The 12552-nt window shown below is 42.8% G+C and overlaps 1 protein-coding gene across 1 annotated transcript in view; it reads left to right on the top strand.

The window, feature by feature from the left end:
• The window catches only part of utp20 (UTP20 small subunit processome component), a 34881-nt gene that overhangs the window by 425 nt on the left and 21904 nt on the right, over nucleotides 1-12552 (top strand). Inside the window, exons 2-22 of the mRNA XM_072673192.1 lie at nucleotides 865-945; nucleotides 1061-1127; nucleotides 1220-1352; nucleotides 2125-2313; nucleotides 2406-2487; nucleotides 2592-2729; nucleotides 4833-4988; nucleotides 5766-5912; nucleotides 6128-6262; nucleotides 6397-6474; nucleotides 7440-7618; nucleotides 8142-8267; nucleotides 8915-9003; nucleotides 9109-9214; nucleotides 9303-9453; nucleotides 9572-9634; nucleotides 9732-9890; nucleotides 10793-10869; nucleotides 10983-11062; nucleotides 11186-11459; nucleotides 12299-12490. Coding sequence (XP_072529293.1) covers nucleotides 865-945; nucleotides 1061-1127; nucleotides 1220-1352; nucleotides 2125-2313; nucleotides 2406-2487; nucleotides 2592-2729; nucleotides 4833-4988; nucleotides 5766-5912; nucleotides 6128-6262; nucleotides 6397-6474; nucleotides 7440-7618; nucleotides 8142-8267; nucleotides 8915-9003; nucleotides 9109-9214; nucleotides 9303-9453; nucleotides 9572-9634; nucleotides 9732-9890; nucleotides 10793-10869; nucleotides 10983-11062; nucleotides 11186-11459; nucleotides 12299-12490 — 2702 coding nt within the window. The remainder of the gene's footprint in view (nucleotides 1-864; nucleotides 946-1060; nucleotides 1128-1219; nucleotides 1353-2124; nucleotides 2314-2405; nucleotides 2488-2591; nucleotides 2730-4832; nucleotides 4989-5765; nucleotides 5913-6127; nucleotides 6263-6396; nucleotides 6475-7439; nucleotides 7619-8141; nucleotides 8268-8914; nucleotides 9004-9108; nucleotides 9215-9302; nucleotides 9454-9571; nucleotides 9635-9731; nucleotides 9891-10792; nucleotides 10870-10982; nucleotides 11063-11185; nucleotides 11460-12298; nucleotides 12491-12552) is intronic.

Here is a 12552-nt window from a genome sequence, read left to right as displayed (position 1 = left end):
GCCCTTTATTATTATTATTATTATTATTAAGTATTAAGACCAATTGCCCTTTATTATTATTATTATTATTAAGTATTAAGACCCATTGCCCTTTATTATTATTATTATTATTATTATTATTAAGTATTAAGACCAATTGCCCTTTATTATTATTATTATTATTATTATTATTAAGTATTAAGACCAATTGCCCTTTATTATTATTATTAAGTGTTAAGACCCATTGCCCTTTATTATTATTATTATTATTATTAAGTATTAAGACCAATTGCCCTTTATTATTATTATTATTATTATTATTATTAAGTATTAAGACCAATTGCCCTTTATTATTATTATTAAGTGTTAAGACCCATTGCCCTTTATTATTATTATTATTATTATTATTATTATTAAGTATTAAGACCAATTGCCCTTTATTATTATTATTATTGTTATTATTATTATTATTAAGTATTAAGACCAATTGCCCTTTATTATTATTATTAAGTATTAAGACCCATTGCCCTTTATTATTATTATTATTATTATTATTATTATTATTATTATTATTAAGTATTAAGACCAATTGCCCTTTATTATTATTATTAAGTATTAAGACCCATTGCCCTTTATTATTATTATTATTATTATTATTAAGTATTAAGACCCATTGCCCTTTATTATTATTATTATTATTATTATTATAAAATTCCTTTAATTATTTTAGCATTAAAATAATACATTACATATTTATTTACACAGTTATTATCGTATTACCAGCACAAATCAGCGCATTTAAAACTGTATTATTCTTCCAGTTTTAAAAGCAGATCATTATTTGTTGTTTAAACGTGTTTAATTGTCTTGTTTACGTTTTTGCAGTTTCTTACTTTTTCTGAACGGCTCGCAAATGTGAACATAGACGTCATCCATCGTATTGATCGCACGGGGAGTTATTCTGAGGTGAGTCTGATGGTCTACAGTGTCCCCAGCTCATACTGACAGTGCCTCTGCCTCTCCAGTGCCCCTGATGATCATGCCCCCATATGTCCCTCATATGTCCATGTCTCCCTAATAGGAGGTAGACACCTACTTTTTTGAAGGCTTAACAAAATGGAGAGACCTGAATTTGACAGAAAGCTTCAGTAAGTGTTTTTTTATTCAGTTAATGTTTTGCACACCTGCTGCTGTCGTTCGTTGTGTTGATTGTACACACATGCCTTGATTTGCTCCACAGCCAAGTTTCGGAGGGAGGTGGTGAACAAGAGTCAGTCCTTCAACATGTTGGTGTTCCACCAAAATGCAGTCGTGGAGAGTCTGAAGACTCATCTGGCGGTGAAGAACAGCCTGGCCTACGAGCCTCTTCTGGAGTAAGCCTCTCTCTCTCTCTCTCTCTCTATATATATATATATATATATATATATATATATATATATATATATATATATATATGTGTGTGTGTGTATATATATGTATATAAATATAATATAATATAATAAAATTTTTTATAGATTTGATAGCATTTGATAGCTCCCTTCTACGAGCTCCCCTCCCACGAGCTCCCCTCCCACGAGCTCCCCTCCCACGAGCTCCCCTTCCACGAGCTCCCCTTCCACGAGCTTCCCTTCCACGAGCTCCCTCTGGGATCCCCAGGCTAGCCAGGAGATCTAGCTAATCCCTCCAGCATGTCCAGGGTCTTCCTTTTTGGGTGTTGTCCCAACAAGAGGCAACCAAGGCCGTTCTTATCAGATACCCAAGCCGTCTCAGCTGGCTCCTCTAAAGGTGAAGCAGTAGCGGCTCCACTCCGAGTCCCCCCCCCCGAAATGGATGTACAGCCTGTAGTGTGTAAATATTACCATACGCCAACCCGAACGCCTGTACCCTGATGGTCTGAGAGCATGAATGCACATATCGTTACGCCCCTGGTGTCCTCACGCATGCCTAGAAATGACTATTTGGATTAAAATTCTGCATACAATAAAGTTCAGGCTGTGTTTGGCTATAAATCTACTGATTCTGAGATGCAGGGTTCTGGTTAAGCAGTGCCGGGTTCTTGTGGGCCTGGCAAATCAAGCTGTGCCAGATATCACCATTACCAGAGCATTAACCCCGTAACCCCATAACCCCTTTTCCCCTCCGCAGTCTCGTGGTGCGGCTTGCGCGGGACCTCCAGACGGACTTTTACCCTCACTTTCCTGACTTCTTCGTCATCATCACCTCCCTGCTGGAGACACAGAGTACAGAGGTGCTGGAGTGGTCCTTTACCTGTCTGTCCTACCTGTACAAGTACCTGTGGAGACTGATGGTGAAGGACATGGACAGGATATATAGGTAAGACTTCAAGGAAGTAAAATATTTGAAATGATCTGTATCTGATGGGGTATCTCTTCCTTTAACGGTCCTTGGCTCATCTTGGTCTTCAGTCTTTACAGTAAACTCCTGGCCCACAAGAAAGAACACATCCGCAACTTTGCTGCTGAGAGTTTCTCCTTTTTGATGAGAAAGGTAAAAGGCCCAGATCTCTGGCCCCGCTTAGAGTCACAGTGAGAACGTTGTTGGTGCTCGTGTGAAGTTGGTCTGTAAACAGATGTTCCTGCCTCGCCGCTCAGGTTCCAGATTTTGATGCTTTGTTCACGCTGATGTTCAAAGACCTGGAGGAGCACCCTCAGAAGGCCGAGGGAGTGGGAAGGCTCATTTTCGAGATGTGTAAAGGAGTCCGCAACATGTTCCACTCTTGTGCCAACACGGTGAGTCTGTGTGTACCTAAATCTTTCTGGTTGCGGAAACGAAGGCCTGAAACTGCACGGATCTGTGCACAGGCCCGTGTTTCGGTTTGTGTTAGGGATGTCCCGATCAAGACCCTTTTGACCCCACGATCTGAATACCGAGTATCTTAATGCTGCTGTCGGACGATACCATAAATAATCCGGCCCCACGACTTGGGTAAGACGTTAGCTAACGTTAACTCGACGTTAATTAACAGTAGTTTATTTACTTATTTATTTATTTATTTAATCTACTTTAGTATGAATATTTTACAGTCCAGTCTGACTGGCCTACCTGACCAGTGTCTGTCTGTCTGTGTGTGTGTCTGTGTGTGTGTGTGTATATATAGTGTAACCCTGACTGCTGGTCTGTGGACTGTCCATTGTTGCTGCGCCACATTTACAACAAGGCTCTGAGCTGAACTAAGCTGGAGTCCAAAAAGTCTTACCCAAACTTTCCGTCCCACCTTGCCGCCTGTCCCTCTTTTTCGTAAACTACCCTTGACATGAATCATCTGTGAGCTTATTTCAGTCAATGAAACAAAAACAGAGTTTTATTAGAGCTGATAAGTGCGGTGGCCTTACCGCTTAGCGGCCAAAACAAGGCTTCTAGCTCAAACTCTCAAAACATTCCACCTTAAATAGTGCTGCAGTTCCAGTGTGTACGTTTCAACAGCCGAACGGAACGACTGCATTATTTAAGGTGGTAAAGAGTTTACTCTAGCCTTGTTTAGGCTGGTAAACGGTAACGTCAGCAAATACCGTAATAAAGTCAGTGAAAAAATTGAGAGTAGTTTTCACAGGAGAAGCTGGAAATGGCTTTAAAAGGCTCACACAGGCTTTAATAGCTGATTCCCAGTCCATTAAAAATGCCTGGATTAGCACCAGATACACCAGAGTCACTGGATCGGGACGTCCCTAATTTCTCTTTACAACAGTGGTGTTAAAATGAATTACACTCCCCAACTGTAGAGGGAGCCCAGAGGCAATACATTTACATTTACATTTATGGCATTTAGCTGACGCTCTTATCCAGAGCGACTTACAAGGTAACTCGTATTACAGAGGAGGGCCAGTGTAGTGTTAGGAGTCTTGCCCAAGGACACTGATTGGTGTAGCACAGCACAGTCACCCAAACCAGGAATTGAACCCCAGTCTCCCACATGGTGGGGTAACTCACTGGCCAGTAGCAATAAATACCCAATTTGTGCATAATGCTGCTTTAAATGAGCTGTAGTGGTGTCTGTCGTGTAATAAATTTACATTTAAGGCATTTAGCAGACGCTCTTCTCCAGAGCGACTTACAAAAGTGCAGTAAGGTCACAAGAACTTGTGACTAAACACAAGTCAGTAAGGTCACCACCCAAGTACTCTCAGAAGAGGAGGGTCTTTAGTCTGGTTTTGAAGACCGCGAGCGTTGGACTCTGCCATTGGACTCTGATGGTGCTCAGAGGGAGACCAGCCAGAAGAGAGTTGCAGTAGTCAAGTCTGGAAGTGATGAGAGACTGAACATCTGAGCACCTGGCCGACTCTGTAGAGAGGAAGGGTGGAATTCTCTGGATGTTGAAATACAGGAGAAATCTGCAGGACCGAGTTACGTTTGCGACATGGCTTGAGAACGATAACTGATCATCCAACTAACTGACTACACCAAAGCTTCCAGCTTCTGTAGAAGGTGTGACCAGTGAGTTCTCAAAGGTGATGGCAAGATCGTTTTGAAGTCCAGCAGTTCCCGGGATGTACAGCAGCTCCGTCTCGTAAGATGAGCTACAAACAAAGTATTGAACATGACTTTTCTTGAACTGCAAAATCTTGGTCCTGATTCAGACCCTTCATATCCTGCTCTCATCTCATATGGTCCAGACTACAGCACTAGTTCACCTTACATACCATACTACATATAAGTTTCACTGTAGTTACTAAATCAGTTATGTATACCTGCTGTTAGCACGGTTATCACCTGTAGGTAATTATTTATTTATTATAAATTATATATTCATTACTTGCCATCATGTTGACTTAACCATGATCTTTAACTATTAGTATTTGAGCTTCTGATTGTCTGTCTGGATTTGTTTTTCTTAGGCTTTTCCAGTGGTTCTCCGGAAGCTTGGTCCAGCTGAGGATGGAGGTGATGTTCTTCCCTGGGACGCTATTAAAGAAGCCTTAGACCAGACGGCCGAGTCCTCAGCCAATTATGTGGAGAAGGAGAACTTCTTGGTTCTTTGGGATTCTTTACAGGTAGATAATTATTTCTCTGCTCACAGCAGCATTAAGAAAAGACTCCATAGAAGGGCTTGGCGATATTACCTTAAATCTGGATCACGATTAATTGAACATTTGACCTTGATTTTGATTAATGAACGATTATTTAATCCGCTGGACTGATCTGGCTCGCGTTTGACGGACTGGGACGTGACCCCAAGTGCAGTAGTATGTTTTTAGGGGACTACATGGACACACACAGTGGAGAACGTACTTACAGGGTTTTAAATAATCAGTGTGGTCTAGATTACATACAGAGCTGGGCAATATGGTGATATTATATCGTATCGTGATAAATTTTGCTATTGTGATGCACAATATGCTTTTTAAATCTATCGAGGATATTATAAGTGATTAATAAACACTGATCAGCTGCAGGTTTCATTACTACAGGGTAATTAGACTGGTGTAATTAGATGAAGAGCAGCAGATGATGAGTATAAATCACTGTATTCAGTACAGGAGAGGATCAGAATAGTAGTTTATAAGAATCTGATGGTTTTAGCCTGTGAATTATATGTATTGTGGTAAATATTGTGTATGGTAAAATTCTCACAATAGTATTTTTATCATATCGCCCAGCCCTAATTACATGGGTTAGAGGTTCTGAATATTGGCTTTGATGAATTTTTGATGAATTGCCCAGCTCTAACTGCAGTCCAATGTATGTGCCAGTTACATTTATTAACTCCAGTGATCTACTGCTGTGGAAATTGAGGTACCTGTTGATAATAGTTTTTGTCCTTTGCTTAGAGCTCAATGAAGGCCGTGCTGCAGAGGCTGGAGGCTGCTGACCCAAGCCCAGTCAGTGAACACCTGGAAAGGATCTTGTTCATTTACCACACATTAGTAGATCATCGAAAAGGAGCCAGGATCACTAAACCGGAGTCTGTCTGTGAGGTATGCTTGCATACATTTATATCTCCATTGAAGGCGTTTAGCAGCCCCGATATACCAAAAGACAACACAAGTTGCCCCAGGAGTGGGGAGAATAAAAACCCATCCACTAGAGGGGGTGCTACTAAGGGTTCTTAGAGCGATGCGGTTTATGTCCCTGACCTGCTACTCAGTGCCCCTCCCTTTTATAAAAGCATGTTTCTGTCTTGGTCTTACAGATGCTGGTCCAACTGGTCCAGACCCCCGGCATGTCCTACTCTTGTTGCCAGCTGCTGCTACAGGTGGTCTCGTCCTTTCTACTGGGAGAGAACGTCTCTGTACCGACCAGCCTGGCTCAAGAACTGGTGAAAAAGGTGTGTGTGTGTGTGTGTGTGTGTGTGTGTGTGTGTGTGTGTGTGTGTGTGTGTGTGTAATCATGCAAGTGTTGTCTGTGTTTGTGTTATGTATGAAAGTAGTCTGATAACTGTGTGTTTTTCCGCGGTTGTAGGTCTTCATCAGTGGGATGGATCAGGATCTCATTTTGGCATTTTCTGAGGAGATGTTTGATATGGAGCAGTTTGAACAGGTCAGTGTGTGAGAGATGTGACCTTTCTTTTCCGCTGTCATTAGAGAATGTTAATAGGAGGATAGCTGGAGGTAGGGGTGGGCAAAGAAAAAGGCAAAGAAAAAATCAGAATATTAAAAGATATTATTATTATTATTATTATTATTATTATTATTATTATACAAAATTGGGAAAATTAGCCAGTGCCAAAACCCCAAAACTGTTACATCACAGTCTTGACTTGTTATATTTACACAAACTCCACCCATTAAAGTAAGCCCAAAATGCAGCTGCTGCTTCGAGAGAAGATGGTGGTGTTGATACTGAAGGGCAGCTCGTCACCTCCAGACCATTTTGGCACAAGATGAAGTGAAAGCCGCAGAGGCAAACGAGGGCCTCCAAACTGGAGCTGAACACACATCAGAAGGGAAACACTGGCTTGTTTCTTATGAGTGAGACACAAGGCAAACCTGGAGACTCGAGCACAAAAGTGGGGGTACAGCTAATAGCTAACTGGTTATAATCTGTGTTATAGTCGATTATAGACTGTGCTATAATATCAGGCTTCTGTGAGCCTGTCTCAGTGCCGTAAACTAGCCAGTAACAGCAGGTGAGCTACCCATGAGCTCGGTGTAATAGGAAAATTGGCTTCTTTCATTTTAAGGCAAAATAACAGGGTGGTAAATTGTATTTTTTTATGAAGAATATTCAATAAATGCATTTTTGGCACTTTTAATACAATGGTTTCATTCATATATTACAAATAGGGCTAAATATGGTCTTTATAATAGGTTTAGAATGCAGCTGGTCAGTCTTATGTATGTACTGATGATGACCACAATATGCTGAGAATCATATTTTATATCATAAGGATAAAATAGGGTCACATTGCCCGCCTCTATCTCAAGGATTTAATTAGCTATAAACGAAAACTCTGAAAATCCAGTGAGTGTTAAAGGTTGATGTTGTGCACCTTGTCTCCGCAGCTCTTTCTGCCCAGTCTGCTGCAGTTTGTGGAGAAGCTCTTCTGCAGAAAGGACTCATTGAGCAGACTGCGCACTCTGCAGCTGCTGGTCAGGCTGATCCTGGCTAAAGCCCATCCGCCCACTGACGGCTCCATGGCCTTTGAGAAGTACCCACTGGTCTTCACTGGACAGTCTGTAGGGTGAGGATGGAGCCTTAAGCTTCTAGAGGAAAGCATGTTTAAATGTTTTGGTTAAATGATCCTGGTGTTGCAAGCTAAGCTATATGTCCAAATGTTTGTGGACACCCCTTAGAATAGAATAAATATAAACCTGTTGGCACCATGCTGCCTAATGCCAGGTGTGGGCTAGAGGGGTATAAAGCCCCCCAACATTATTGAGCTATGGAGCAGAGGAAGAACTGTGTTCTTTGGAATGATGGATGGTGTTCCATCCAGTACTTTTGGGATGAGTTTGGCATGTTGGGCATCTTGTCCCTGAATGCAATCAAATACTCACAGCAGTTCTGCTTCAAAATCTTCCCTAGATAGTAGAGACAGTTACTCCAACAAAAGCAGGATACTTACTTTTTAATATTCTGGATTTCAGTAGCAACAATGTTTGAGCAAGTGTCCCAATACTTTTGTCCATTTTGCCTGTTACATGTCACTTCACATATGCCATCCAGGTTTATGAGGACTGCTCATTGTCTGTATGTTGTTTTAGTGTGGACCAGTCCCAGTCAGGATCGGTTCCTGAGCTCATCCTCTCGCTCATAGATGTCCCTGAGGAGAGGCCACTGTCTGACCTCTCCCAGCCTTGGGCAGCTCTGGTGCTGCTGCCCCACCTCAGGTAAGAGCTCCTACTCAGATGTCTCTTGTTGTCTTGTCTTTTGTCCTACTGTGTTGGACAAAGGGCCTCCATGTCCAGAGCTGGCCTTTGCTTTTTTATTGGGGTCTAACCAGAGGTCTAGCATCTAACAGGTCTAGTGCCTCTGCAGGCTGGTTGCAGTATCACGTGTAACCGCCGCCTATTTTCCATCTCATCTTTCCAGTCTTTCCATCTCCAGTGTCTCCAAATTCCAGCAGTTAGTTTCCTCTGTGCTAATATTGGCCCCTTTTTAAGTTTCCCCCAGAAATCAGTTTTTAACCCTTACTCTGTTCTATCGTAAGAAGGCGGGTCTACACTTAGGAATGAAGTGATTGACAGACAGGCAGCCCTGGCTGGAAGAGCCTGGTTGTAGAGCTGCACTTTTACTGTTGGAGCTGTGTTCCACTTATCGGAAATCTGCTCTGCTTCTGCGCTGAAAGCTCAATGAAGGCGGTCTGAGACACTCAGGTTTGGTCTGGGAGAAGGGGGCTGGTCTAGCAAATGAGTAGGCGAGTCTGGCTCCGCCTCTGGTCTCTACTGCACAGACTAAAATATCAAAAGTAGTTAGGGTGCATATCCTTACAGCCTGTGATTGATGCAGTATCATTTAAATGGATGGTGTTTTACAGGCCGCTGGAGGAAACCGCTGTGATCCCTCCTCTTGCCGCTCTGCTGAACAGACTGCTGCATGAGGTGCTCAGTGAAACACTTGGCGGAGGTCAGTGCTCTGTGTTAAGGATGAGGCCTTTTTGTCCCTGTGGTCTTGTTTTTTGCATTTTGAGTTAATTTAGGACCCTCAGCATGCCCTTATGTCTCCCCTTAGGTGGCTTGTTTGTGGCCAGGCAAGCTCTGACTACCCTACTAAGCTTTAAGGAAACTGCGTTGGTATCCTCTCTGCTGCCAGACCAGCTCATCAGGCGCGTCATAGAGTAAGTTTAGGTTTCTGGTCAGGTATCAAAGTGTTGATCTCGGCTCTGGTGCTGATTACATTTGGTGTGATCTGTGTTTTCCTCAAAGGAAATTCCCTACTGATCTCTCCGCGCTGCTGCTGCTCGACCTGTACTATACTCGACTGTTACTCAATGGCTGCTCCGCCCAGCTGTCCCACAGTTCCTTACTAGAACTGTATCAGATTTTGAATTCCAACTTTTCTTCCAACGTCTCCAAGGTAGAGTTATACCTGTTCTAGTTCCTTGATTATCTGTTAAATCTCAATGAATCTGAATGAAATCTGAAATAAATTTTTATTTTTTAAATTTTTGTATTTTTTACATTTTTGTATTCAGGTTCGCCTTTTGACCCTGAGGATCATGTCACACTTTGAAGCAGAGCTGCCCAAACCAGTAGAGGTATCTCCTATCGAATGACCGTTTAGCCACGTGAGGTGTTTCCATGTGAACTTGACGTGTTTAGTGGTTCTGAACTCTGGATTCCTTTCCTCCACAGGGGGAGGATAGCGCGAGCATGCAGACTGTATTTGCCATCTGCATGCAGGCTGAGCAGGTTCCAGCCACAGTGCAGGACTACAGGGAGAAGCTTCTGCACCTGCGCAAACTGCGTCATGACCTGGTGCAACCCTGCCTACCCCAGGGGCCTTTCAAGCAGGTAGACAGAGGTTTTTCTTTTTTCTTTTTTTATGTTTTAAAAGTTTTCATTTATTATTTTTAAGTTTTCCTCCCCAGTTCTAGACAGACAATTACCCGACCCGCTTGTTAGTACTCTCCCCCATCACAGATAAGGCTCCCAGGCTGGGAGGGAGAGGCCTGACACTTATGTAAGCAGACACCTCCTGTTTTCAAACTGCCGTCCATGCAACATCACCGGGCGCATTAACCAACACGCTCTGAGGAAAGCGCAGGGTACCCAGGTCTGATGCATCGACTAGCCGATGCCTGTGCCGGCAGTATCACACTGAAGTGAGAGAGAGCGACAGACAGGGGGAAAGAGACAGAGAGACCGAGACAGGGAGAGGGAGAAAGCGAGACAGAGACAGAGAGCGGGAGAGAGAGAAAAAAAAGAGACAGAGATACATACCCACCCACCCAGAAATTGTGCTCTCTCAGGCTTCGGCTGCTGATGTCAGGCAGCACGACCCAGGATTCTAACCAGTGATGCTGGGCTCATAGTGGCAGCGCCTCAGTCTGCTGGCCCACTCAGAGCTCTGGCTAGTCTTTTTCAGCTGTAGATATTGATGGATACTATTGTTCGAAGTTGATAGTCTCAATGAAGAATCTACAGCACTATTGGGGATGAATAGTTAATAGTATATAGGTTATGTATAAGAACCTGGCGATACGATGTGTATCATGATACTGGGTTTACGGTTCAATATATTGGAATACTGTAGGCAGAATGATATTGTGTGGTGGTATATTAATTAAAAATCAATACTTGTGTTTTTCTGAGAATTGATTACAGTATTGCTTCATATCACGATACTTCAAAATATCGATATTTTCTTACACCCCTGGTAATAAGTGTCCTGATGATTTTCTGTGTTTTCGCAGGTTCCACTGCGGTATCTCATTGCAATGCTGTTCATCAATTTCCGACCTTTGTGGGATGCTGTAATTGATCTAATTGCGTGAGTCTAGTACCACTGGAGAACGTCTCGTTCCTAGATTGCTACTTCTATTTGTTTTTCCTTATTATTATTATTATTATTATTAATAATAATAATAACTAACTTTTGTTCAGGAGCTATGCCAGAGAGATGGACAACAAGGACTTCTGGAAGATCTACTATGAACATCTAGAGCTGGTCGCTGGTCTGGCTGGTGGGTTCTCATTCATTTACAGGAGCTAATTAATTCAGTTATTTAATAATTGTCATAATTATACTGTAGCAAATGTATGTAGAACAAGTTTAATGGCCTGAAAAACATCTCTCTGTTCCTCAGAGAACGAACTGCTCACTGAAGAGGATGATGATGATGACGACAATGAGACGGGTAAGCAGGTCTCAGGACGGACCCGGGAGCCAGGCACAGACGTGCTAGAGAGTGGAGACGTAGGGGTTCTGTTTCTGGAGCAGTTGGAGCAGGCGAGGAGTTCGAACGACCGCACGGACTTCACCAATTTCCGCAGCCTGCTCTGGAAAGCCATGGCCCAGTTCCCTGACAGGGTGGAACCACGCAGCCGAGAGCTCAGCCCCCTGCTGCTTCGCTTTATCAGGTGTGTGTGTGTGTGTGAGAGAGAGAGAGAGAGAATATTTGTGTGTTACACTGAAGTGCAAAAGGAACTTGTGGGGACATGTGAACAGACATGGATGCATGTACCCCATATGTCCAAATGTTTATGGACACCCCTTTCTAATGAATGCATTTAGCTACTTTAAATAGCACCTATTGCTGACACAGCTTAATGCCAGGAGTGGACTAGAATAACTGGAAGAATTGTGTTCTCTGGAATGATGGTGATGGAGCTCCAGTCAATACTTTTTTTCTGATGAGTTGGGGAGTTGGGGATGATGAGGTGGGGTGGTGATCATCCAACATCATGACCTCACTAACGCTCTTTTTGCTTAATGCAGTCAAATCTCAGCAGTGCTCCTCCAAAATCTAGCAGAAATCCTTCCTCCCTGGACAGGAGAGACAGTTACTCCAACAAAAGCAGGACAAACTCCTTTTAATACCCTTGATGCCAGAAGAAGCAATGAATGAGCAGCTGTCCCAATACTTTTGTCCATATATTTTGGGGTCCATGTAAAGTTGCACTTATGCTTGGAAACTCATTTTGCTCCCTATCCATGCCTATCGTCAGCTGAGTAGTGCCTCCTGCTGCATTGACCAGGTCTCACTTCTCTTATCATACTTAGCCTATTTGAGAGGTCGTCAAATCTGGACCTTGAATCCATTTTCCAGTCTGGATTCTGGATGCTAGGTCCAGATTTGAAGACCTGGGGCCTAGTTGTCTAGGTGATTGATCTGAATTGGTTACAGTAGACAGTTAACCAATGAACATGCCCAACCATCTGATTGGCTTATATGTTCTGTCTTTGAAATGATTGACAGGAATGAGTTCTATCCAGCTGACCTTCTGGTGGCTCCCACTCAAAACCTGATGAGGATGATATGCTCTTCATCGCAAGACGACCTGCCTGATGCTGAAAAGGACGATGCAAACATGAGAGACGAAGAGGAAGAGGAGGATGAAGAAGAGTCCAAACATCAGGGGAGAAAAATGCCAAGAAGAGCCGCAGCCAAGTAAGATCTTTCCTGATGTTCTGATTTTGATTATTGATGATTATTGATTATTGAATACATTG

The sequence above is a fragment of the Salminus brasiliensis genome, chromosome 2 (genome assembly GCF_030463535.1).
Source record: "Salminus brasiliensis chromosome 2, fSalBra1.hap2, whole genome shotgun sequence".
Classification (NCBI taxonomy): domain Eukaryota; kingdom Metazoa; phylum Chordata; class Actinopteri; order Characiformes; family Bryconidae; genus Salminus; species Salminus brasiliensis.
The sequence above is the reverse complement of the archived record's forward strand: the minus strand, read 5'-3'. Positions and strand labels throughout refer to the sequence as shown.